We start from the raw sequence: 21,549 nt of genomic DNA, 5'->3' as shown, positions 1-21,549 counted from the left end.
GGACCGGCCACGCCATCACACCATCAGGATGGACCGGCCACGCCATCACACCAGCAGGATGGACTGGCCACGCCATCACACCATCAGGATGGACCGGCCACACCATCACACCAGCAGGATGGACCGGCCACTCCATCACACCATCAGGATGGACCGGCCACGCCATCACACCAGCAGGATGGACCGGCCACGCCATCACACCAGCAGGATGGACTGGCCACGCCATCACACCATCAGGATGGACCGGCCACACCATCACACCAGCAGGATGGACTGGCCACGCCATCACACCATCAGGATGGACCGGCCACTCCATCACACCAGCAGGATGGACCGGCCACGCCATCACACCATCAGGATGGACCGGCCACGCCATCACACCAGCAGGATGGACCGGCCACGCCATCACACCATCAGGATGGACCGGCCACTCCATCACACCATCAGGATGGACTGGCCACGTCATCACACCATCAGGATGGACTGGCCACGTCATCACACCATCAGGATGGACTGGCCACTCCATCACACCATCAGGATGGACTGGCCACGTCATCACACCATCAGGATGGACTGGCCACGTCATCACACCATCAGGATGGACTGGCCACGTCATCACACCATCAGGATGGACTGGCCACTCCATCACACCATCAGGATGGACCGGCCACGCCATCACACCATCAGGATGGACCGGCCACGCCATCACACCATCAGGATGGACCGGCCACGTCATCACACCAGCAGGATGGACCGGCCACGCCATCACACCAGCAGGATGGACCGGCCACTCCATCACACCATCAGGATGGACTGGCCACGTCATCACACCAGCAGGATGGACCGGCCACTCCATCACACCAGCAGGATGGACCGGCCACGCCATCACACCAGCAGGATGGACCGGCCACGTCATCACACCAGCAGGATGGACCGGCCACGTCATCACACCAGCAGGATGGACCGGCCACGCCATCACACCATCAGGATGGACCGGCCACGCCATCACACCAGCAGGATGGACCGGCCACTCCATCACACCAGCAGGATGGACTGGCCACGCCATCACACCAGCAGGATGGACTGGCCACGCCATCACACCAGCAGGATGGACTGGCCACGCCATCACACCAGCAGGATGGACCGGCCACTCCATCACACCATCAGGATGGACTGGCCACGCCATCACACCATCAGGGTGGAGCGGCCACACCATCACACCATCAAACCATCACACCATCAAACCACCACACCATCACACCATCACACCACCACACCATCACACCATCAGGATGGACTGGCCACACCAACAGGATAATTCAACACCACCACACCACCACACCATCAGGATGGACTGGCCACATCATCACACCATCACACCATCAGGATGGACTGGCCACACCATCACACAATTACACCATCAAACCACCACACCATCACACCATCAGGATGTCTCAACACCATCACACCATCAGGATGTCTCAACACTCAACACCAGCACACCATCAGGATGTCTCAACACTCAACACCACCACACCATCAGGATGTCTCAACATCACCACACCATCAGGATGTCTCAACACCACCACACCATCAGGATGTCTCAACACCACCACACCATCAGGATGTCTCAACACCACCACACCATCAGGATGTCTCAACATCACCACACCATCATCACACCATCAGGATGTCTCAACACCATCACACCATCAGGATGTCTCAACACCACCACACCATCAGGATGTCTCAACACCACCACACCATCAAGATGTCTCAACATCACCACACCATCAGGATGTCTCAACACCACCACACCATCACCACACCATCAGGATGTCTCAACACCATCACACCATCAGGATGTCTCAACACCATCACACCATCAGGATGTCTCAACACCACCACACCATCAGGATGTCTCAACACCACCACACCATCCAGATGTCTCAACATCACCACACCATCAGGATGTCTCAACACCACCACACCATCACCACACCATCAGGATGTCTCAACACCACCACACCACCACCACACCATCAGGATGTCTCAACACCACCACACCATCAGGATGTCTCAACACCACCACACCATCAGGATGTCTCAACACCACCACACCATCAGGATGTCTCAACACCACCACACCACCACACCATCAGGATGTCTCAACACCACCACACCACCAGGATGTCTCAACACCACCACACCATCAGGATGTCTCAACACCACCACACCATCAGGATGTCTCAACACCACCACACCATCAGGATGTCTCAACACCATCACATCATCAGAATGTCTGAACACCGCCTCCCAAGATGAGCTACACCAGAAGACAAGCCGACCCCCCAAAAAACGATTCAAAGACAGCCTGAAACACAACCTCAAGTTTTGCCAAATCCAGCCGAGCCAATTCACAGACGTTGCCTCTAACCGATCCACCTGGCACTCCAAAACCCTCATAGAAGTTGACGATTTAGGGCTCTATTTAATATGTAAAACTGAAGCGTTACAGATTCCGTGATAGAAATGTAAAGGGGATTTCCAATTAAGCCGACATAAGCAACGTTTACCGTGAAGGCAGTCTCCGCTAAAGCGGGAACATTACCTTTTAAAATGTAAATCACGCTGTAAAGCTGAACTTCCATGATGCTGATTGAATAGAACCCTTAGAGCAGGACAGACACAAGCATCTAACTGCATCCAGAGCAAAGCATCACTCCTTCACAACTGGACCAACAACACCAGTGGAAGCACGTCTGTCCCACATGCCTCGGAGTCTGTGCTTCAAAACTCGGACTCCTGAGCTATTCAAGAACCCACAATAAACCGAAGTGACGTGCACGAGTTGTCATCATGGAAACTGACAACCTACCAGAGAGAGGAAGAGACTCTCAACTCAAAGCTAGAAATAAAAGCCTGTACCGTGACATGAAACCACGTCTTACACACCAGAGTACAATGCCCTACTACTGCAAACACTGTTTAAGTCAAAAGCCCAACATGCAGAGACACAGCAGTATAGTAAGGGTATGATAAAGCTTGCAGTGAAGCCACATGGACACGTCTGGTAAGCAAGGGTGTGTGTGTACATTTAATGAATGTTTACATCAAATTGTACAATGTCCTACTACAGGGATGGTCAACTGTGATGGGAGTGGGGGCCACAAAAAAAATCGCCAAAGTGGCTCGCGGGTTTGTGTACCCACATCAATAACCACACATTCAGTCAGAGCCGGCCCTAAGCAAAAACATGGGTTGTTCCTTTAGGGGCTCTATTCAATCCTTATAGCGGAAATGTAGCGTTACAGCGTGTCCTTTGGTTGGCGTTACAGCGTGTCCTTTGGTTGGCGTTACAGCGTGTCCTTTGAGTGGCGTTACAGCGTGTCCTTTGAGTGGCGTTACAGCATGTCCTTTGAGTGGCGTTACAGCATGTCCTTTGAGTGGCGTTACAGCGTGTCCTTTGAGTGGCGTTACAGCGTGTCCTTTGAGTGGCGTTACAGCGTGTCCTTTGAGTGGCGTTACAGCATGTCCTTTGAGTGGCGTTACAGCGTGTCCTTTGAGTGGCGTTACAGCGTGTCCTTTGAGTGGCGTTACAGCATGTCCTTTGAGTGGCGTTACAGCATGTCCTTTGAGTGGCGTTACAGCGTGTCCTTTGAGTGGCGTTACAGCATGTCCTTTGAGTGGCGTTACCGCGTGTCCCTTTGGGTGGTGGACCATTGTTGATATACACGGGAAACTGTTGAGTGTGAAAAACTCAGCAGCTTTGCAGTTCTTGACACAAACAGGTGCGCCTGGCGCCTGGCACCTACTACCATACCCCGCTCAAAGGCACTTAAATCTTAAGTCTTTCCCATTCACCCTCTGAATGGCACACATACACGTCTCAAGGCTTAAAAATATTCATTTAACCCGTCATCTACACGGATTGAAGTGGATTTAACAAGTGACATCAATAAGGGATCATTAGCGTTCACCTGGATTCACCTGGTCAGTCTATGTCGTATGAACACTTGAATAAGAAAAACGGTCAAATGTTTCCTTAGAAAAGTAGAATCTTGATTGGGTGAGCTAGATACATTATAACGGCGATTCTGCCACAACCAGGACTGTAACTGAATGGTTTTAACTCTCTGTCTGATTCCGTAAGAGCAAACGTCGGTCTCTATCTTAGAATTTGAGGGATTTAATGTTCAATTCATGAGCTATTCAGTAAGACACAACGACTCAATGACTAACCACCATTTACATGGCTTTGTAACTCTGCCAAAGTATCACTGATCACCGGTCGTGGAGTGAATTGAGTAACACTTCCTATACTTTCGATGCGTTTTTTTTTGCAAAAGGTGGGTAAACGCTTGTGCAAAATATTATTCTATAAGTCATTGCCATGTGTAGAAACTGTGATGCCCGAGGCAGGGGTTTGAATTCATGTCAACCAAACTGATGGTCACAAGCAAGAAACATAACAGCTGTTATAAGAAACAAATATGGGTCATTTAATCTGGACAAACAACTTTATTTCTGGTAATGCATCTATACACTGTACATTCAGTCACTGTGGTATATAAGCATAGCTATTTTCAAACATAATCTCATAAAGTCCTTTACTTTACAATATAGTCCGTGTTGTGAGAGGGTGTCGATGAATTGGGGGGGGGGGGGGGGGAGGGAGAGGAAGGAATAGATAAATAAGCCAAGCGTTTTTCTCATACTGTATATGCGTCATTAATAAACGAGAAAGCATACATTTACCTCTTACATAAAAATATTTATAGAAATGTAAAGTTGATATAGCATTAGCAGCAGTGTAGGGCTAAAATATACATGAGGATGGGGAAAAAACCTGCGAGGTGGCGGTAGTTCTTGTGTGACCCATTTTTACCATTACTTGATGAAACATTGAATTTGGCCTTCCTGCTATTAACCCATAGAAACACATTGAATAACACATTCATACAGTGCATTCAGAAAGTATTCACAACCCTTGACTTTTTCCACATTTTGTTGTGTTACAGCCTGAATTTAAAATGGATTACATTTAGAGTTTTTTTGTCACACAATACCCCATAATGTCAAAGCGGAATTATGTTTTCCGAAATTTTTACAAATTAGAAACGAAAAGATGAAATGTCTTGAGTCAATAAGTATTCAACCCCTTTGTCATGGCAAGCCTAAATTTGTTCAGGAGTAAAACTTTCCATAACAAGTCACATAATAAGTAGCATGGACTTGTGTGCATTAATAGTGTTAAACATGATTTTTGAATGACTACCCTATCTCTGTACCCCACACATACAATTATGTGTAAGGTCCCTCAGTCGAGCAGTGAATTTCAAACACAGATTCAACCACAAAGACCAGGGAGGTTTTTCAATGCCTCACAAAAGGCACCTATTGGTAGATGGGTAAAAAAACAGACATTGAATATCCCAGACATTGAATATCCCTTTGAGCATATTAATTACACTTTGGATGGTGTGTCAATACACCCAGTCACTACAAAGAGGCGTCCTTCCTAACTCAGATGCCGGAGAGGAAGGAAACCACTCTAGGATTACACCATGAGGCCAATGGTGACTTTTAAAAAAGTACAGCGTTTAATGGCTGTGATAGGAGAACACTGAGGATGGATCAACAATATTGCAGTTCTCCACAATACTAACCTAATTGACAGAGTGAATTAACTTTTTGTCCTAAATACAACATATTACTGAGTACAATTCTCCATATTTTCAAGCATAGTGTGGCTGCATCATGTTATGGGTATGCTTATAATTGTTAAGGACTTTTCAGGATAAAAAAGAAACAGAATGGTTCTAAGCACAAGCAAAATCCTAAAGGAAAATCTGGTTCAGTCTGCTTTCCACCAGACACTGGGAGATGAATTCCCCTTTCAGCAGGACAATAACCTAAAACACAAGGCCAAATCTACACTGGAGTTGCTAACTAAGAAAACACTGAATGTTCCTGAATGGCCGAGTCAGTTTTGACTTAAATCTACTTGAAAATCTATGGCAAGACCTGAAAATAGTTGTCTAGCAATGATCAACACCCCATTTGACCGAGCTTGAAGATTTAAAAAAATAATGATGGGCAAATGTGACACAATCCAGGTGTGGAAAGCTCTTAAGAGACTTACCCAGAAAGACTCACAGCTGTTATTGCTGCCAAAGGTGCTCCTACAAATGATTGACTCAGGGATGAGAATACTTATGTAAATTAAGATATTTCTGTATTTCATTTTCAATAAATTAGCAGAATTGTCTAAAACATGTTTTCACTTTGTCATTATGGGGTTTTGTGAGTAGATGGGTGAGACAAAAAATATATATTTTTTTTTTATTCAGGCTGGAACACAACAAAATGTGGAATAAGTCAAGGGTTATGAATACTTTCTGAAGACACTGTACACTATCTGATATTGAATATATTGTAAAAAATATATGAACTGTTGAAAAAAGTATTTCAATATAAAGACCTTACAGTAAAATAAAAATCTAAATAATTGGATAAACAACATGTTTATGTAGGGAATATTCTCTAATGCACTGCAATAATTGTTTTTGAAACATGTTCTTGGTTAAAACACAAACCAAAACAAAACAAGACAGCTGTAAGAAAAGATTTGTTTTGGATAAAAAGGAAACACCATGTACATATATAACACAATAGTGTAAAAATGAAAGATTATTTACACTTGTAAATTCTTATTTTTAAATCTTCACACTGGATAGTTTTATATGTTCTACTGTTATTGCTTCTTCGTTGTCCTCCATTTAGCAAAATGGTTCTTGTTTAAAAAATAATAAATCATTTATCCGTTTTTTTCTTTTACTTGGGAGCAAAGAGCCAATGTTGTCATTTTCTCCCTTTTTTTTGTAGAAAACCATGAAAAGGAAACTACAAATATCAATTCACTCGAGTGTAAAAACAACTATAAAATGTACCAATTTTAGGTCTGCAAAAGTCACAGACTCAGTGTCAGTCTCTAAATAACATTGGCCTTTCTAATGTTGGTTAAGACATGGGGCTTGGACATAATGCCCTCTTCACTAGTTAGAGATGTCCACCTTTGGATAGACAGACCAAATCACATAGAAATGGTAGGTCATCTTTTTCTACAACCAAGAGTTAACCTCATAATACCGCATAGCTATGGTATCTGTTGATACCTAGAATTATTTTTGACATGCATATCTCTAAAAGAACATTTCTGAATGAATTAAAGGTATCATTCAAAATGCCTTATTAGATTATTTATTTTTTACAATTACAAGTCGTTAAATTGTTTCTGCTCAAAAAGAAGAAGAGTTAATGTAATTACCGCCTTAAACTGCATTAGAAATACTGGGGGAAAAAGCTGCATCTTGTAGCTTGAGCAATGTAGTCAAGTCAGGCCTATCCAGAGGGATAGTGCAGAGAGAAGAGAGAATGAAAATGTCCCCTCCGTCGACAGTGTCTGCACTGTGTGACGGGAGTGACATCTGCACTGTGACGGTAATGACATCCCATGGTGGAGTTGACTCTTGAGCACGTTCCTACTCAGGCCAAATACAAACAGTTACTTCATCGTCAGTGTTCCTGATCTGGAAAACCCTCTGCCCACTTTCAGGCACTTGAGGTTGTCCAGCATTGTGTTTGAACTTCAGGTTGTGTTTTTTGCATGTACGTGTAAAGTTATTTTTCTTGAACTATGTAATAAACATGGTTAGATTCCTCTAAAAAAAGACAGGTTTGCTGTACAACACAATAAAATCCTTACATGTACAGTATCAATGCCCAATAATGACTATATGTATGGCAAACCTTCTCAAATGTCATGCATATGAATGAAAATATATGAGTTTTCTATTGGAAAAAAGGAACAGAAGAAACAAGCCATAAAAATATCCCACATTTAAAACAACAACAACATCAACAACCAAAGGAAAAAAGCATAAACACAATGTACATTCTAATTTGCATTGTTCCCACTCTGTAGCGGAGCATTATAAAATGTATTTTTTTATTAATCATCTTTATATTTTTTCTGGTAAATATATGAGCAATGTGTCTTCAGACTGTTATAATCACTGCTTTCCCATGAATGGTCTAAAAGCACTGTGTTTCACACCTTGGAACGTGGATGAATCATTGTCGTATTAATAAATACCAACATTTTAGGAGAGTTGGGCGCCCATGCCATTTTGTCTTTTGCTATCCTACATCCCACTGTCTTTCTATTTTGATGAGTGTTACTTGTCAACAGAAATTGTATAATTAGTGCCAAAAAAGACTGGAATTACATTTTTCAACAGCCCAAACTGTATCAGCAAGCAAGCCTGTAGACCCCTTTTCTCTCTCATTTTATTTACAATATTTTGTCTTAAACACATGATTACATTGCATTTAAATGAGTTGCATATAATAACAAAATGCTCACTTGGATTTGTATTGTTGTTGTCATGGATATATCCTCTCCAATGTAAGATTGAAGACAATAATGGGAGTATAAGGCATTATAACAGTATTTTGTAATGACAAAGTGCGATTCATTATTGTAAAAAAACAAAACACATATATATATATATTTACATACCATCGTTTATTTAAAAAATAAAATGTTGTGGTTCTGGCTAAAGGCGCCACTTCCAGCCCTAAAATCATAGTATTCAAAAATTGTATTTTCGATCTTCATTTGAGCAAGTCATGCCAACTCTCGCTAATCAAATGAAAAGCAGTAAAGCCGGGTAAGCTAGTTTTAACCAACAGTCCCAGGGGGAAACCCAGCAGAAGTCTTGTGTACAAATCTGGGCTTCAGATTGCACCCAGATACAAAATGATCACAAAGTTTATCTTTATAAGATAGACTTTTGGGTTTTAACCCAAATGCTCACAAACACATAATGAAGACAAGTATGTATGCTGTTTCGGTGTATTTGTGTGACCATCTCTTGTTAATATCTAAATGAAATGCTCACTCTAAGAGGTTTACCAGAACACAGATACAGGGCCTGTGTCAAAGAGAGAAAACATCTAGTCCAATGCAATCCTCTGACCCCTTCCATAGTAAACTTTATGATGTATTAATGGAATAGTAGAACAAACTTGATACTTTTCCTCATTGGATCAAAATGGCCTCCTCTACACACCGACTAACCATGGTGGCACTGGTGGTAGTTTGTCTTGCTTGCTGTCTGTTCATATTTTTTGCAAATCCATATTTTTTTTGTCTCCAAGCTCTTATAGCACAAAGAAGCAAAGAAAATGTTTTCGTTACATTTTTTACATATCGCTATGCAGTCTCTTAAATAGCTTATAAGGTCATGAAATTCTCCAACTTCTTCACGGGAAACGGAGCAGAAGCCCTGCTGGGGCACGCCTCTGGAGTCCAGTCCTACTTCCCGGCTCCTCTGCCATTTTGACAGCCCTCCATTTTGTCTCTAAACAGGCCAGTTGTAAAATTATTGTATTATTATCTTATTTTTTTATCATAGAAAAGTTTTTATCCAAAAGGTTCACCAGTTTCTGTCTCAGAAAATACAGGCACAACTAAATTTTGTGCTATATATTTTTTTTTTCTTCTCCTGATCCAATTTTCAGTTTGTGGAGGAGAGGTGCGTTTCAGTGCTTGTCCTAGTAACAACTTGATCCATGTACAAATACCAACAACTAGTAACAACTTGGTACATGTACAAAGACCAACAACTAGTAACAACTTGGTCCATGTACAAATACCAACAACTAGTAACAACTTGGTCCATGTACAAATACCAACAACTAGTAACAACTTGGTCCATGTACAAAGACCAACAACTAGTAACAACTTGGTCCATGTACAAAGACCAACAACTAGTAACAACTTGGTCCATGTACAAATACCAACAACTAGTAACAACTTGGTCCATGTACAAATACCAACAACTAGTAACAACTTGGTCCATGTACATATACCAACAACTAGTAACAACTTGGTACATGTACAAAGACCACGTTGGACTTGCTTTGTTTCTCTCTCCAAGGATGCATCCAAGCACTCATACAGTTTTTGTGAGGATGGATACACGCACACATAGAGGATTGATATTTCTGCTTCTCTCTATTCTGTCTCTGTGGTCTCAGGCAAAGTTTTGTTTCGGGTGCTGATAGTGGGGGATTGGCGGGGGGTTGGTCATGGAAAGGGTTAGTTGTTGACGGGGGTGTCCTCGGTAGGCGTGTCCTGCTCCTTGGGCCACAGCTGCTGCTGCAGCTCCTTGACCACTCTCTCCAGGTGTTCCCTGGCTTCCCGCTCCTGCAGTAGGTCTGCCCGGAGCTGCTCGCGATCCGCCTCGGCATGCTGGAGCTTCATCTGCAGGTCCTCGATCTGGAACCAAGCAAAAAGCATAATGAAGGGTTGAGCTGAGGATCCAGGCTATATGACTGGTGTGTCTACTTTCAGGTAAGGGTTGAGCTGAGGATCCAGGCTATATGACTGATGTGTCTACTTTCAGGGAAGGGTTGAGCTGAGGATCCAGGCTATATGACTGGGCTGAGGATCCAGGCTATATGACTGATGTGTCTACTTTCAGCATTTTCTGTTGTTTCTTGTTAACTACCTAATATCATGCTTTGAACTCTTAAAACACACACACACTCACATACAAACACACACACACACACCCACAAACACACACAGCCAGTGGCCACATCCTTCGCTCTGCGCGTGCAAACCTCTAAGTCTCTCCACATCCTGCCCAGACACACATTAAGACTAGCCCTAACCCTAACCCTAACCCAGACACACAACAGTGAACATTGGGACGAGCCCTGACATAGACCTAACTAAGCTGTCTCCCCAAAGCCTGCAAACACTATAAAAACAATAAACATTTGAAACATTCACTCAAATAAAGGCTTTTATGGCAGGTTGTTATGACAGGGCTTTATGACAGGGCTTTATGACAGGGCTGGAAAGTGAATTGTTCTTTTTAGAGAAACTACAGACGGGAATCCAGTGTACCTCCCCTTTGTTATGTCTAATCTACATTTCCCATGATGCTTAACAGGAACTAAACATCTCTTCCTGTTTCCTCTTTGGGTTACACCCATTTATTTTTGACGGAGGAAACATTTTTTCTCTTTCCCCATTGACCATGAGAAGACTTAGCCTTGGTGTTAGACAAAAATGATGCAATTACTCTGAGGGCTAGCCTCCGTTCCGAGTGTTTATGTAATCGGACTCAGACTACAGACACTGCTCTGTCTGGGTTTGAGTAGCCCGTGTGTGTGTGTTGTGTGTGTGTTGTGTGTGTGTTGTGTGTGTCCTCACCTGTGTCGAGTACTTGGCGCGCAGGCGGCCTGCCTCGCAGCCCTTGTCACACACTCTGAGCTGCCGGGCCTGCTCCAGCTCCCTCTTCAGATGCACGCGCGACTCCTTTGCCTCCTTTATCTTTTTCTCGCTCTCAGCGCGAAGGCGCTCAATCTCCTTCCTCAGGTTCCGCTTGGCCTCCGTGGCCTCCCTGAGCTTCTCTTTCTTAGCCAGTCGCAGGAACTCCAACTCCTAGGGAACAGTTCACATATGAGCTAAATAGAGGTAGCATTACTGAGTTGGCGTTAACTCATTAGCATTCCTGAGTACAGGTTAGCGTAACCTAATTAGCATAAGCCTACAGAGGAAGAGTTGGCATTAAACTTATTCAAGGACGCTAACATCAAACAACAAGCTAGCTGTTGACATTGAGCCTGGGGAAACCCTGTTGAACTTTGAACCTTCTGAAAGTCATAGCGAACTCCTGGAAAACAGATAAAGAGCTATCGTTTAACAAAAGGTTATGAAAGCTCAACCCAAAGACAATGTAAGCATAATGTAAGGTTACGATTGTGGAAGACATTGTTCTGCACAACGTATACAACTGTTTTATAAGACATGTTATAAGTTGTACAAGTCAAGTCAAGGGCGGCAGTGGTTTCAGTCAATGATACATTCATATGAAGATCAAGAAACAGAGCTTTACAAGAAAAAACTTGTTCTAATACACCACAGCCCAGTGTTTACTAGAGGTCAAGGGTTAAGGAGATGAGAGGGCGAACAGAAGTGAGGTTTCCTTCCTCTTTGAAACTGAGAGACTAACATATTTCTGGTGTGTGTGTGTGGGTGCGTGTGGAAACTCACTTGTCATGGGAACCTAACAGCCAGGACAAGCGTATCTGTCGTCAAGCTTTGTTAGCTACCTCGTTAAAGTATGATGAAAAGAACCCAAATAACTACAATCCTCCAGTCTACTTCTTGCTCAATTTACTAAATGTCCTGTCTGGTAAATTAAGTACAACTTTTGAACAAAAGTGATTGCTTACTCTCAACTGGCTGCTGTTTTAAACTGGGATGTTTGTTTTGTTAGTGTTACTCATCTCTATCTCCAGACAATGACTTAACGTAAGCCAAGTGGAACGCAGTCATTCAAGAATGTTTCGTCTTGGGAGGATGCACATTGTGTACCATCGCACACACACAGTTGTCGTTCGTTTCAGAAAACAATTATTGGTATCTTTCCAAGACCAAAATAAAATGGAAGTCTGCCCTGTCTGCTTTTGCAGCAACATCCGATTGTCGTTTTTTTTGCCAAGTCATGGTGTACGCTGCCAGGCCTCTGAGTTAGAGCACTTCTGTGTTAGTTGCTTAATGCGTGTACAGTACTTTCCCATTTCTTAACACTTTCCCCTCTGTCTACTACTTAAGAGTTTGAGGAAATTATGACACACTGGCATTAGTAAAAACAGGGCTAAAGCCTGGGCATTAGTAAAAACAGGGCTAAAGCCTAGGCATTAGTAAAAACAGGGATAAAGCCTAGGCATTAGTAAAAACAGGGCTAAAGCCTAGGCATTAGTAAAAACAGGGCTAAAGCCTAGGCATGAGTAAAAACAGGGCTAAAGCCTAGGCATGAGTAAAAACAGGGCTAAAGCCTAGGCATGAGTAAAAACAGGGCTAAAGCCTAGGCATTAGTAAAAACAGGGCTAAAGCCTAGGCATTAGTAAAAACAAGGCTAAAGCCTAGGCATTAGTAAAAACAGGGCTAAAGCCTAGGCATTAGTAAAAACAGGGCTAAAGCCTAGGCATTAGTAAAAACAGGGCTAAAGCCTAGGCATTAGTAAACACAGGGCTAAAGCCTAGGCATTAGTAAACACAGGGCTAAAGCCTAGGCATTAGTAAAAACAGGGCTAAAGCCTAGGCATTAGTAAAAACAGGGCTAAAGCCTAGGCATTAGTAAACACAGGGCTAAAGCCTAGGCATTAGTAAACACAGGGCTAAAGCCTAGGCATTAGTAAAAACAGGGCTAAAGCCTAGGCATTAGTAAAAACAGGGCTAAAGCCTAGGCATTAGTAAAAACAGGGCTAAAGCCTAGGCATGAGTAAAAACAAGGCTAAAGCCTAGGCATGAGTAAAAACAGGGCTAAAGCCTAGGCATGAGTAAAAACAAGGCTAAAGCCTAGGCATGAGTAAAAACAGGGCTAAAGCCTAGGAATTAGTAAAAACAGGGCTAAAGCCTAGGCATTAGTAAAAACAGGGCTAAAGCCTAGGCATTAGTAAACACAGGGCTAAAGCCTAGGCATGAGTAAAAGCAGGGCTAAAGCCTAGGCATTAGTAAAAACAGGGCTAAAGCCTAGGCATGAGTAAAAACAGGGCTAAAGCCTAGGCATTAGTAAAAACAGGGCTAAAGCCTAGGCATTAGTAAACACAGGGCTAAAGCCTAGGCATTAGTAAAAACAGGGCTAAAGCCTAGGCATTAGTAAACACAGGGCTAAAGCCTAGGCATTAGTAAAAACAGGGCTAAAGCCTAGGCATGAGTAAAAACAGAGCTAAAGCCTAGGCATGAGAAAAAACTGGGCTAAAGCCTAGGCATTAGTAAAAACAGGGCTAAAGCCTAGGCATTAGTAAACACAGGGCTAAAGCCTAGGCATTAGTAAACACAGGGCTAAAGCCTAGGCATTAGTAAACACAGGGCTAAAGCCTAGGCATTAGTAAAAACAGGGCTAAAGCCTAGGCATTAGTAAAAACAGGGCTAAAGCCTAGGCATTAGTAAAAACAGGGCTAAAGCCTAGGCATTAGTAAAAACAGGGCTAAAGCCTAGGCATTAGTAAAAACAGGGCTAAAGCCTAGGCATTAGTAAAAACAGGGCTAAAGCCTAGGCATGAGTAAAAACAGGGCTAAAGCCTAGGCATTAGTAAAAACAGGGCTAAAGCCTAGGCATGAGTAAAAGCAGGGCTAAAGCCTAGGCATTAGTAAAAACAGGGCTAAAGCCTAGGCATGAGTAAAAACAGGGCTAAAGCCTAGGCATTAGTAAAAACAGGGCTAAAGCCTAGGCATTAGTAAACACAGGGCTAAAGCCTAGGCATTAGTAAAAACAGGGCTAAAGCCTAGGCATTAGTAAACACAGGGCTAAAGCCTAGGCATTAGTAAAAACAGGGCTAAAGCCTAGGCATGAGTAAAAACAGAGCTAAAGCCTAGGCATGAGAAAAAACTGGGCTAAAGCCTAGGCATTAGTAAAAACAGGGCTAAGGCCTAGGCATTAGTAAAAACAGGGCTAAAGCCTAGGCATTAGTAAAAACAGGGCTAAAGCCTAGGCATTAGTAAAAACAGGGCTAAAGCCTAGGCATGAGTAAAAACAGGGATAAAGCCTAGGCATTAGTAAACACAGGGCTAAAGCCTAGGCATTAGTAAACACAGGGCTAAAGCCTAGGCATTAGTAAACACAGGGCTAAAGCCTAGGCATGAGTAAAAACAGGGCTAAAGCCTAGGCATTAGTAAAAACAGGGCTAAAGCCTAGGCATGAGTAAAAACAGGGCTAAAGCCTAGGCATTAGTAAAAACAGGGCTAAAGCCTAGGCATTAGTAAAAACAGGGCTAAAGTCTAGGCATTAGTAAACACAGGGCTAAAGCCTAGGCATTAGTAAAAACAGGGCTAAAGCCTAGGCATGAGTAAAAACAGAGCTAAAGCCTAGGCATGAGAAAAAACTGGGCTAAAGCCTAGGCATTAGTAAAAACAGGGCTAAAGCCTAGGCATTAGTAAAAACAGGGCTAAAGCCTAGGCATTAGTAAACACAGGGCTAAAGCCTAGGCATTAGTAAACACAGGGCTAAAGCCTAGGCATTAGTAAAAACAGGGATAAAGCCTAGGCATTAGTAAAAACAGGGCTAAAGCCTAGGCATTAGTAAAAACAGGGCTAAAGCCTAGGCATTACTAAAAACAGGGCTAAAGCCTAGGCATTAGTAAAAACAGGGCTAAAGCCTAGGCATTAGTAAAAACAGGGCTAAAGCCTAGGCATTAGTAAAAACAGGGCTAAAGCCTAGGCATGAGTAAAAACAGGGCTAAAGCCTAGGCATTAGTAAAAACAGGGCTAAAGCCTAGGCATGAGTAAAAACAGGGCTAAAGCCTAGGCATTAGTAAAAACAGGGCTAAAGCCTAGGCATGAGTAAAAACAGGGCTAAAGCCTAGGCATTAGTAAAAACAGGGCTAAAGCCTAGGCTTAGTAAACACAGGGCTAAAGCCTAGGCATTAGTAAAAACAGGGCTAAAGCCTAGGCATTAGTAAACACAGGGCTAAAGCCTAGGCATTAGTAAAAACAGGGCTAAAGCCTAGGCATGAGTAAAAACAGAGCTAAAGCCTAGGCATGAGAAAAAACTGGGCTAAAGCCTAGGCATTAGTAAAAACAGGGCTAAAGCCTAGGCATTAGTAAAAACAGGGCTAAAGCCTAGGCATTAGTAAAAACAGGGCTAAAGCCTAGGCATGAGTAAAAACAGGGCTAAAGCCTAGGCATTAGTAAAAACAGGGCTAAAGCCTAGGCATTAGTAAAAACAGGGCTAAAGCCTAGGCATTAGTAAAAACAGGGCTAAAGCCTAGGCATTAGTAAAAACAGGGCTAAAGCCTAGGCATTAGTAAAAACAGGGCTAAAGCCTAGGCATTAGTAAAAACAGGGATAAAGCCTAGGCATTAGTAAAAACAGGACTAAAGCCTAGGCATTAGTAAAAACAGGGCTAAAGCCTAGGCATTAGTAAAAACAGGGCTAAAGCCTAGGCATTAGTAAAAACAGGGCTAAAGCCTAGGCATTAGTAAAAACAGGACTAAAGCCTAGGCATTAGTAAAAACAGGGCTAAAGCCTAGGCATTAGTAAAAACAGGGCTAAAGCCTAGGCATTAGTAAAAACAGGGCTAAAGCCTAGGCATTAGTAAAAACAGGACTAAAGCCTAGGCATTAGTAAAAACAGGACTAAAGCCTAGGCATTAGTAAAAACAGGGCTAAAGCCTAGGCATTAGTAAAAACAGGGCTAAAGCCTAGGCATTAGTAAAAACAGGGCTAAAGCCTAGGCATTAGTAAAAACAGGGCTAAAGCCTAGGCATGAGTAAAAACAGGGCTAAAGCCTAGGCATTAGTAAAAACAGGGCTAAAGCCTAGGCATTAGTAAAAACAGGGCTAAAGCCTAGGCATTAGTAAAAACAGGGCTAAAGCCTAGGCATTAGTAAAAACAGGGCTAAAGCCTAGGCATTAGTAAAAACAGGACTAAAGCCTAGGCATTAGTAAAAACAGGGCTACAGCCTAGGCATTAGTAAAAACAGGGCTAAAGCCTAGGCATTAGTAAAAACAAGGCTAAAGCCTAGGCATTAGTAAAAACAGGGCTAAAGCCTAGACATTAGTAAAAACAGGGCTAAAGCCTAGGCATTAGTAAAAACAGGACTAAAGCCTAGGCATTAGTAAAAACAGGGCTAAAGCCTAGGCATTAGTAAAAACAGGGCTAAAGCCTAGGCATTAGAAAAAACAGGGCTAAAGCCTAGGCATTAGTAAAAACAGGGCTAAAGCCTAGGCATTAGTAAAAACAGGACTAAAGCCTAGGCATTAGTAAAAACAGGGCTAAAGCCTAGGTATTAGTAAAAACAGGGCTAAAACCTAGGGATGAGTAAAAACAGGGCTAAAGCCTAGGCATTAGTAAAAACAGGGCTAAAGCCTAGGCATTAGTAAAAACAGGGCTAAAGCCTAGGCATTAGTAAAAACAGGGCTAAAGCCTAGGCATTAGTAAAAACAGGGCTAAAGCCTAGGCATTAGTAAAAACAGGGCTAAAGTCTAGGCATTAGTAAAAACAGGGCTAAAGCCTAGGCATTAGTAAAAACAGGGCTAAAGCCTAGGCATTAGTAAAAACAGGGCTAAAGCCTGGGCATTAGTAAAAACAGGGCTAAAGCCTAGGCATTAGTAAAAACAGGGCTAAAGCCTAGGCATTAGTAAGAACAGGGCTAAAGCCTAGGCATTAGTAAAAACAGGGCTAAAGCCTAGGCATTAGTAAAAACAGGACTAAAGCCTAGGCATTAGTAAAAACAGGACTAAAGCCTAGGCATGAGCTCTGGGTCCTCGGATCTTAGCCAAGGTGCCCCAGCACACGGGGATAGTTTATCAGCCTTTCTTTGCATAAATGTATATTTTATACCTATTCATGGATATTTGATGATATATTTGTGAATGGGGGTATAGGATAGTTGATTGATGGGTCTCTGTACCTGTTGGAGGCTGCGTTTGGCCTGCAGGGCTGAGCCCAGCTTCTCCTCCTGCTTCACCCTCATCTTGACGATCTCATGCAGGAACTTCTCCTTAGACTCCTTGGAGTCCAGCCCGCTGTCCAGCGCCAGCCTCAGGATCTCCAACTCTGACTCCAGACCCCCCGGCCCGGGGCCCTCAGGGGCCAACACCACCGCCATTGCTGCTGCCGCTACCCCAGCGAGAGGGCCGTCCTCGGGGCTCAACACCGCCGACGTCACCGTACACACTGGGACCTGGGCGCCGGGCGAGCTTATGTCCTTGGCAGAGCTGGAGGAGGTGAAGGATGGGGAGGAGAGGGAGGACAGGGACGAAGTGACTGGGGAAAGAGAGAAGAGAGAGTGTAAGGTTACGTTTTGTGTCAGAGTAAGAGGTTTTCACTTCAAACGTAAAAAGTTTCTGAGTTACTCACATTCCTCTCGGCTCTCCACCTCGATATCCACTTCCGAGTCCTTGTCCTCCTGGGGTGGGAGCTTGCTGGCTGCAGCCGATGGGGAGCAGGGGGGCTCGTGGCCTGGGTGCGGGAGCTCCCCTGTGGCCCTCCTCTTCCGGGTCCTGGATATGGGGCTGGCTCCCTTTCCTGGGGCCTTGCTGGCACTGGGGTGGGAGGTGCTAGGCACGGACGGGGACAGGGGCCCTGCCTTTGTCAGGGGTGGGGGTGTGAGGGCCATGTTTGGGGACACAGCGTTCTCCATGGTCTTGAAGTTGTAAAGACTGAGAGGGTGAGACGGACAGAGACAGAAAGAGACAGAAAGAGACAGAGAGAGACAGAGAGAGAGCAACAGAGAGAGAGCGAGACAGAGAGGAGGATGTGAGAGGGGGTTGATCTGTAGGTGTCTTTGATTGGACTACGGGGAAAGAATGTAGAATGTTCGACAATGAACTAAGAAGGAGCATATGTGATACTTTATATCTGAATCCAAAACGGGCTTTGCTCTATCAGGGAGCTCCAGAGCCACCCGTAATATTCCGTTGGATATTCACTCCTACTGAGTGAAACATGTATCAGATCAAATGCGTGTGCTCCTGTGTGAATGTGATGTGTGTAATGTTGTTATGTGTGTGTGGTGATTCACTACGAGTGGGTGACCACGGTTGAGTGTGTGTGAGTGGTACCATGTGGGTAGGAGCGGTACCATCAGACCTGCCCCTCTAACCTCAGCCCACCCAGACAAGCAGGTGGTCCCTCTTGATAGTGAGGCATGCTGGGAGGGAGCACATCCATCAATAACATGAGCACAACATGTTGACCTGTGTTAACAGCTTGGACTTGGTGTTCTACGTTGACGTGTGTTAACAGCTTGGACTTGGTGTTCTATGTTGACGTGTGTTAACAGGTTGGACTTGGTGTTCTATGTTGACCTGTGTTAACAGCTTGGACTTGGTGTTCTATGTTGACGTGTGTTAACAGCTTGGACTTGGTGTTCTATGTTGACGTGTGTTAACAGCTTGGACTTGGTGTTCTATGTTGACGTGTGTTAACAGCTTGGACTTGGTGTTCTATGTTGACGTGTGTTAACAGCTTGGACTTGGTGTTCTATGTTGACGTGTGTTAACAGCTTGGACTTGGTGTTCTATGTGTCTTCAGGGTAGTTTGTTGTTGTTTTGAGTATATTGTTCTCACCTGTCTCTCAGGAGAGCCAGAGGGCGGCTGGGCACGTCTTTGTCCCCAGCTGAGAGGTTAGGGGACCATGGCCTGAAAGCCGAGGGCCTCTGTCTGGGCTGGAAGTAGTTGAGCCCCTTATTGGCCGAAGCCGAGAGGGATCGTAGCCAATCGGGTTGCTTCTCGGACAGGGTTAGGGATGGGAAGTCTTCATGTTTAGACTTCTTGGTTGGAATGGGATCCGACGCCTGGAGAGGAAGAAAATATCATGTTAGGTCAAGTCAACGTTCTATTCTGAGAGGGGCCCTTTCCTTTGTCCAGCGGAGGGCAATGTGAGCCGTGCTGCCCGTTGGGCATCCTCACTGGCATGCCAGTCTGAACAGAACAACGCACCCAGAGGTGTCAGGCGGCTCTAGCCAGCGCGTGAGGCGTGTGTGTATGTGTGTGTGAGAGAGAATGATCCCAGTATAAATAGAGCTAAAATCAACAATAACTCCTCCAGACAGGTGTCGCGGAAAAGGCGTCTGACAATTCGGAGAGTGAGTGTGTGTAAATGTATGAGGGTGTTGGCAGAGTGTGTGTGTGTATAAATGTAGGAGGGGTGTTGGCAGAGTGTGAGTGTGTGTAAATTTAAGAGGGGTGTTGGCAGAGTGTGAGTGTGTGTGTTTGTATGCTAGCAGTGGAGGTGATTGGGGGTTATTAAGGTGTTAGACAACACAAGCCCATCCTAACCCCCTGGTATATTGACTTGAGCTTGTTATGTGCAAAAAACAATAACATGTCCACAGTGAAGCTACATCGCTTCAAACACACACACACACACACACACACACACACACACACACACACACACACACACACACACACACACACACACACACACACACACACACACACACACACACACACACACACACACACACACACACACACCAGTACTCCAGACAACTGTATTACTTTCCACACCGTGTATTTCAGCAGAGGTGAGACTTCTGTCTCTCTCTCTCTGTGTCTCTCTCTCTCTATTTCTGTCTCTGAGCTGAGGGAGTCTTTAAAACGCAGACAAGAGCAGGTCTGTGTTCTGGACTGCCATGACCTCAGCCTCTCCAAGCTGTGTCTGTCACTAGCCCCCCCCCCCTAACACCCCCCTCCCTCGCAGCTTTCCTCATCACACGTCTCTGTCTCTCCTATCCTTCCTTTTCTCATTCTCTCAATCTCTCGAGTCGACCAGAGAGACGTCATGATCTTCACGTTCTTTAAAAAGAGATAAACAGGATTTTTTGCAATTGAAATGCTAATGGTTGTATTGATAGTGAATGAGGTCTGAGAATCTGGACATTCTAGATCAATGTGTAATATCTCCATTATACTTCATTGTTAGCATCATTACACAAAGCAATTGTTGCTTGGAATATACACTAAGTATACCAAACATTAGGAACACCTTCCTACTGTTGAGTTGTACCCCCTTTTGCCCTCAGAACAGCCTACATGTTTCAGGGCATGGACTCTACAAGGTGTCGAAAGCGTTCCCATGTTGACTCCAATGCTTCCCACAGTTGTGTCAAATTGGCTGGAAATCCCGCCATAATCTATTACCCTCCCACCACCTGCCGTAATCTATTACCCTCCCACCACCCGCCGTAATCTGTTACCCTCCCACCACCCGCCGTAATCTATTACCCTCTCACCACCCGCCGTAATCTATTACCCTCCCACCACCCGCCGTAATCTATTACCCTCCCACCACCCGCCGTAATCTATTACCCTCCCACCACCCGTCGTAATCTATTACCCTCCACCACCCGTCGTAATCTATTACTCTCCCACCACCCGCCGTAATCTATTACCCTCCCACCACCCGCTGTAATCTATTACCCTCCCACCACCTGCCGTAATCTATTACCCTCTCACCACCCGCTGTAATCTGTTACCCTCCCACCACCCGCCGTAATCTATTACCCTCCCACCACCCGCCGTAATCTGTTACCCTCCCACCACCCGTCGTAATCTATTACCCTCGCACCACCCGCCGTAATCTATTACCCTCCCACCACCCGCCGTAATCTGTTACCCTGCCACCACCCGCCGTAATCTGTTACCCTCCCACCACCCGCCGTAATCTGTTACCCTCCCACCACCCGTCGTAATCTATTACCCTGCCACCACCCGCCGTAATCTGTTACCCTCCCACCACCCGCCGTAATCTATTATAGAGAGAGAGAGAGAGAGAGAGAGAGAGAGAGAGAGAGAGACAGAATGTGAGAGGGGGTTGATCTTTAGGTGTCTTTGATTGGACTACGGGGAAAGAATGTAGAATGTTCGACAATGAACTAAGAAGGAGCATATGTGATACTTTATTTCTGAATCCAAAACGGGCTTTGCTCTATCAGGGAGCTCCAGAGCCACTC

General features: G+C 44.5%; 1 protein-coding gene across 1 annotated transcript in view; it reads right to left on the bottom strand.

Moving 5' to 3' along the window:
• Positions 1-9,188: 9,188 nt before the first annotated feature.
• Positions 9,189-21,549, bottom strand: part of LOC139557819 (ski oncogene-like) — a 125,201-nt gene continuing 112,840 nt past the window's right edge. Inside the window, exons 2-6 of the mRNA XM_071373040.1 lie at positions 19,160-19,386; positions 17,948-18,249; positions 17,499-17,854; positions 11,294-11,524; positions 9,189-10,348 (exon numbers count right to left, since the gene is read on the bottom strand). Coding sequence (XP_071229141.1) covers positions 10,169-10,348; positions 11,294-11,524; positions 17,499-17,854; positions 17,948-18,249; positions 19,160-19,386 — 1,296 coding nt within the window. The 3' untranslated portion in view covers positions 9,189-10,168. The remainder of the gene's footprint in view (positions 10,349-11,293; positions 11,525-17,498; positions 17,855-17,947; positions 18,250-19,159; positions 19,387-21,549) is intronic.

The sequence above is a fragment of the Salvelinus alpinus genome, chromosome 28 (genome assembly GCF_045679555.1).
Source record: "Salvelinus alpinus chromosome 28, SLU_Salpinus.1, whole genome shotgun sequence".
Lineage (NCBI taxonomy): Eukaryota > Metazoa > Chordata > Actinopteri > Salmoniformes > Salmonidae > Salvelinus > Salvelinus alpinus.
This window is presented reverse-complemented; position numbering and strand designations above follow the sequence as displayed.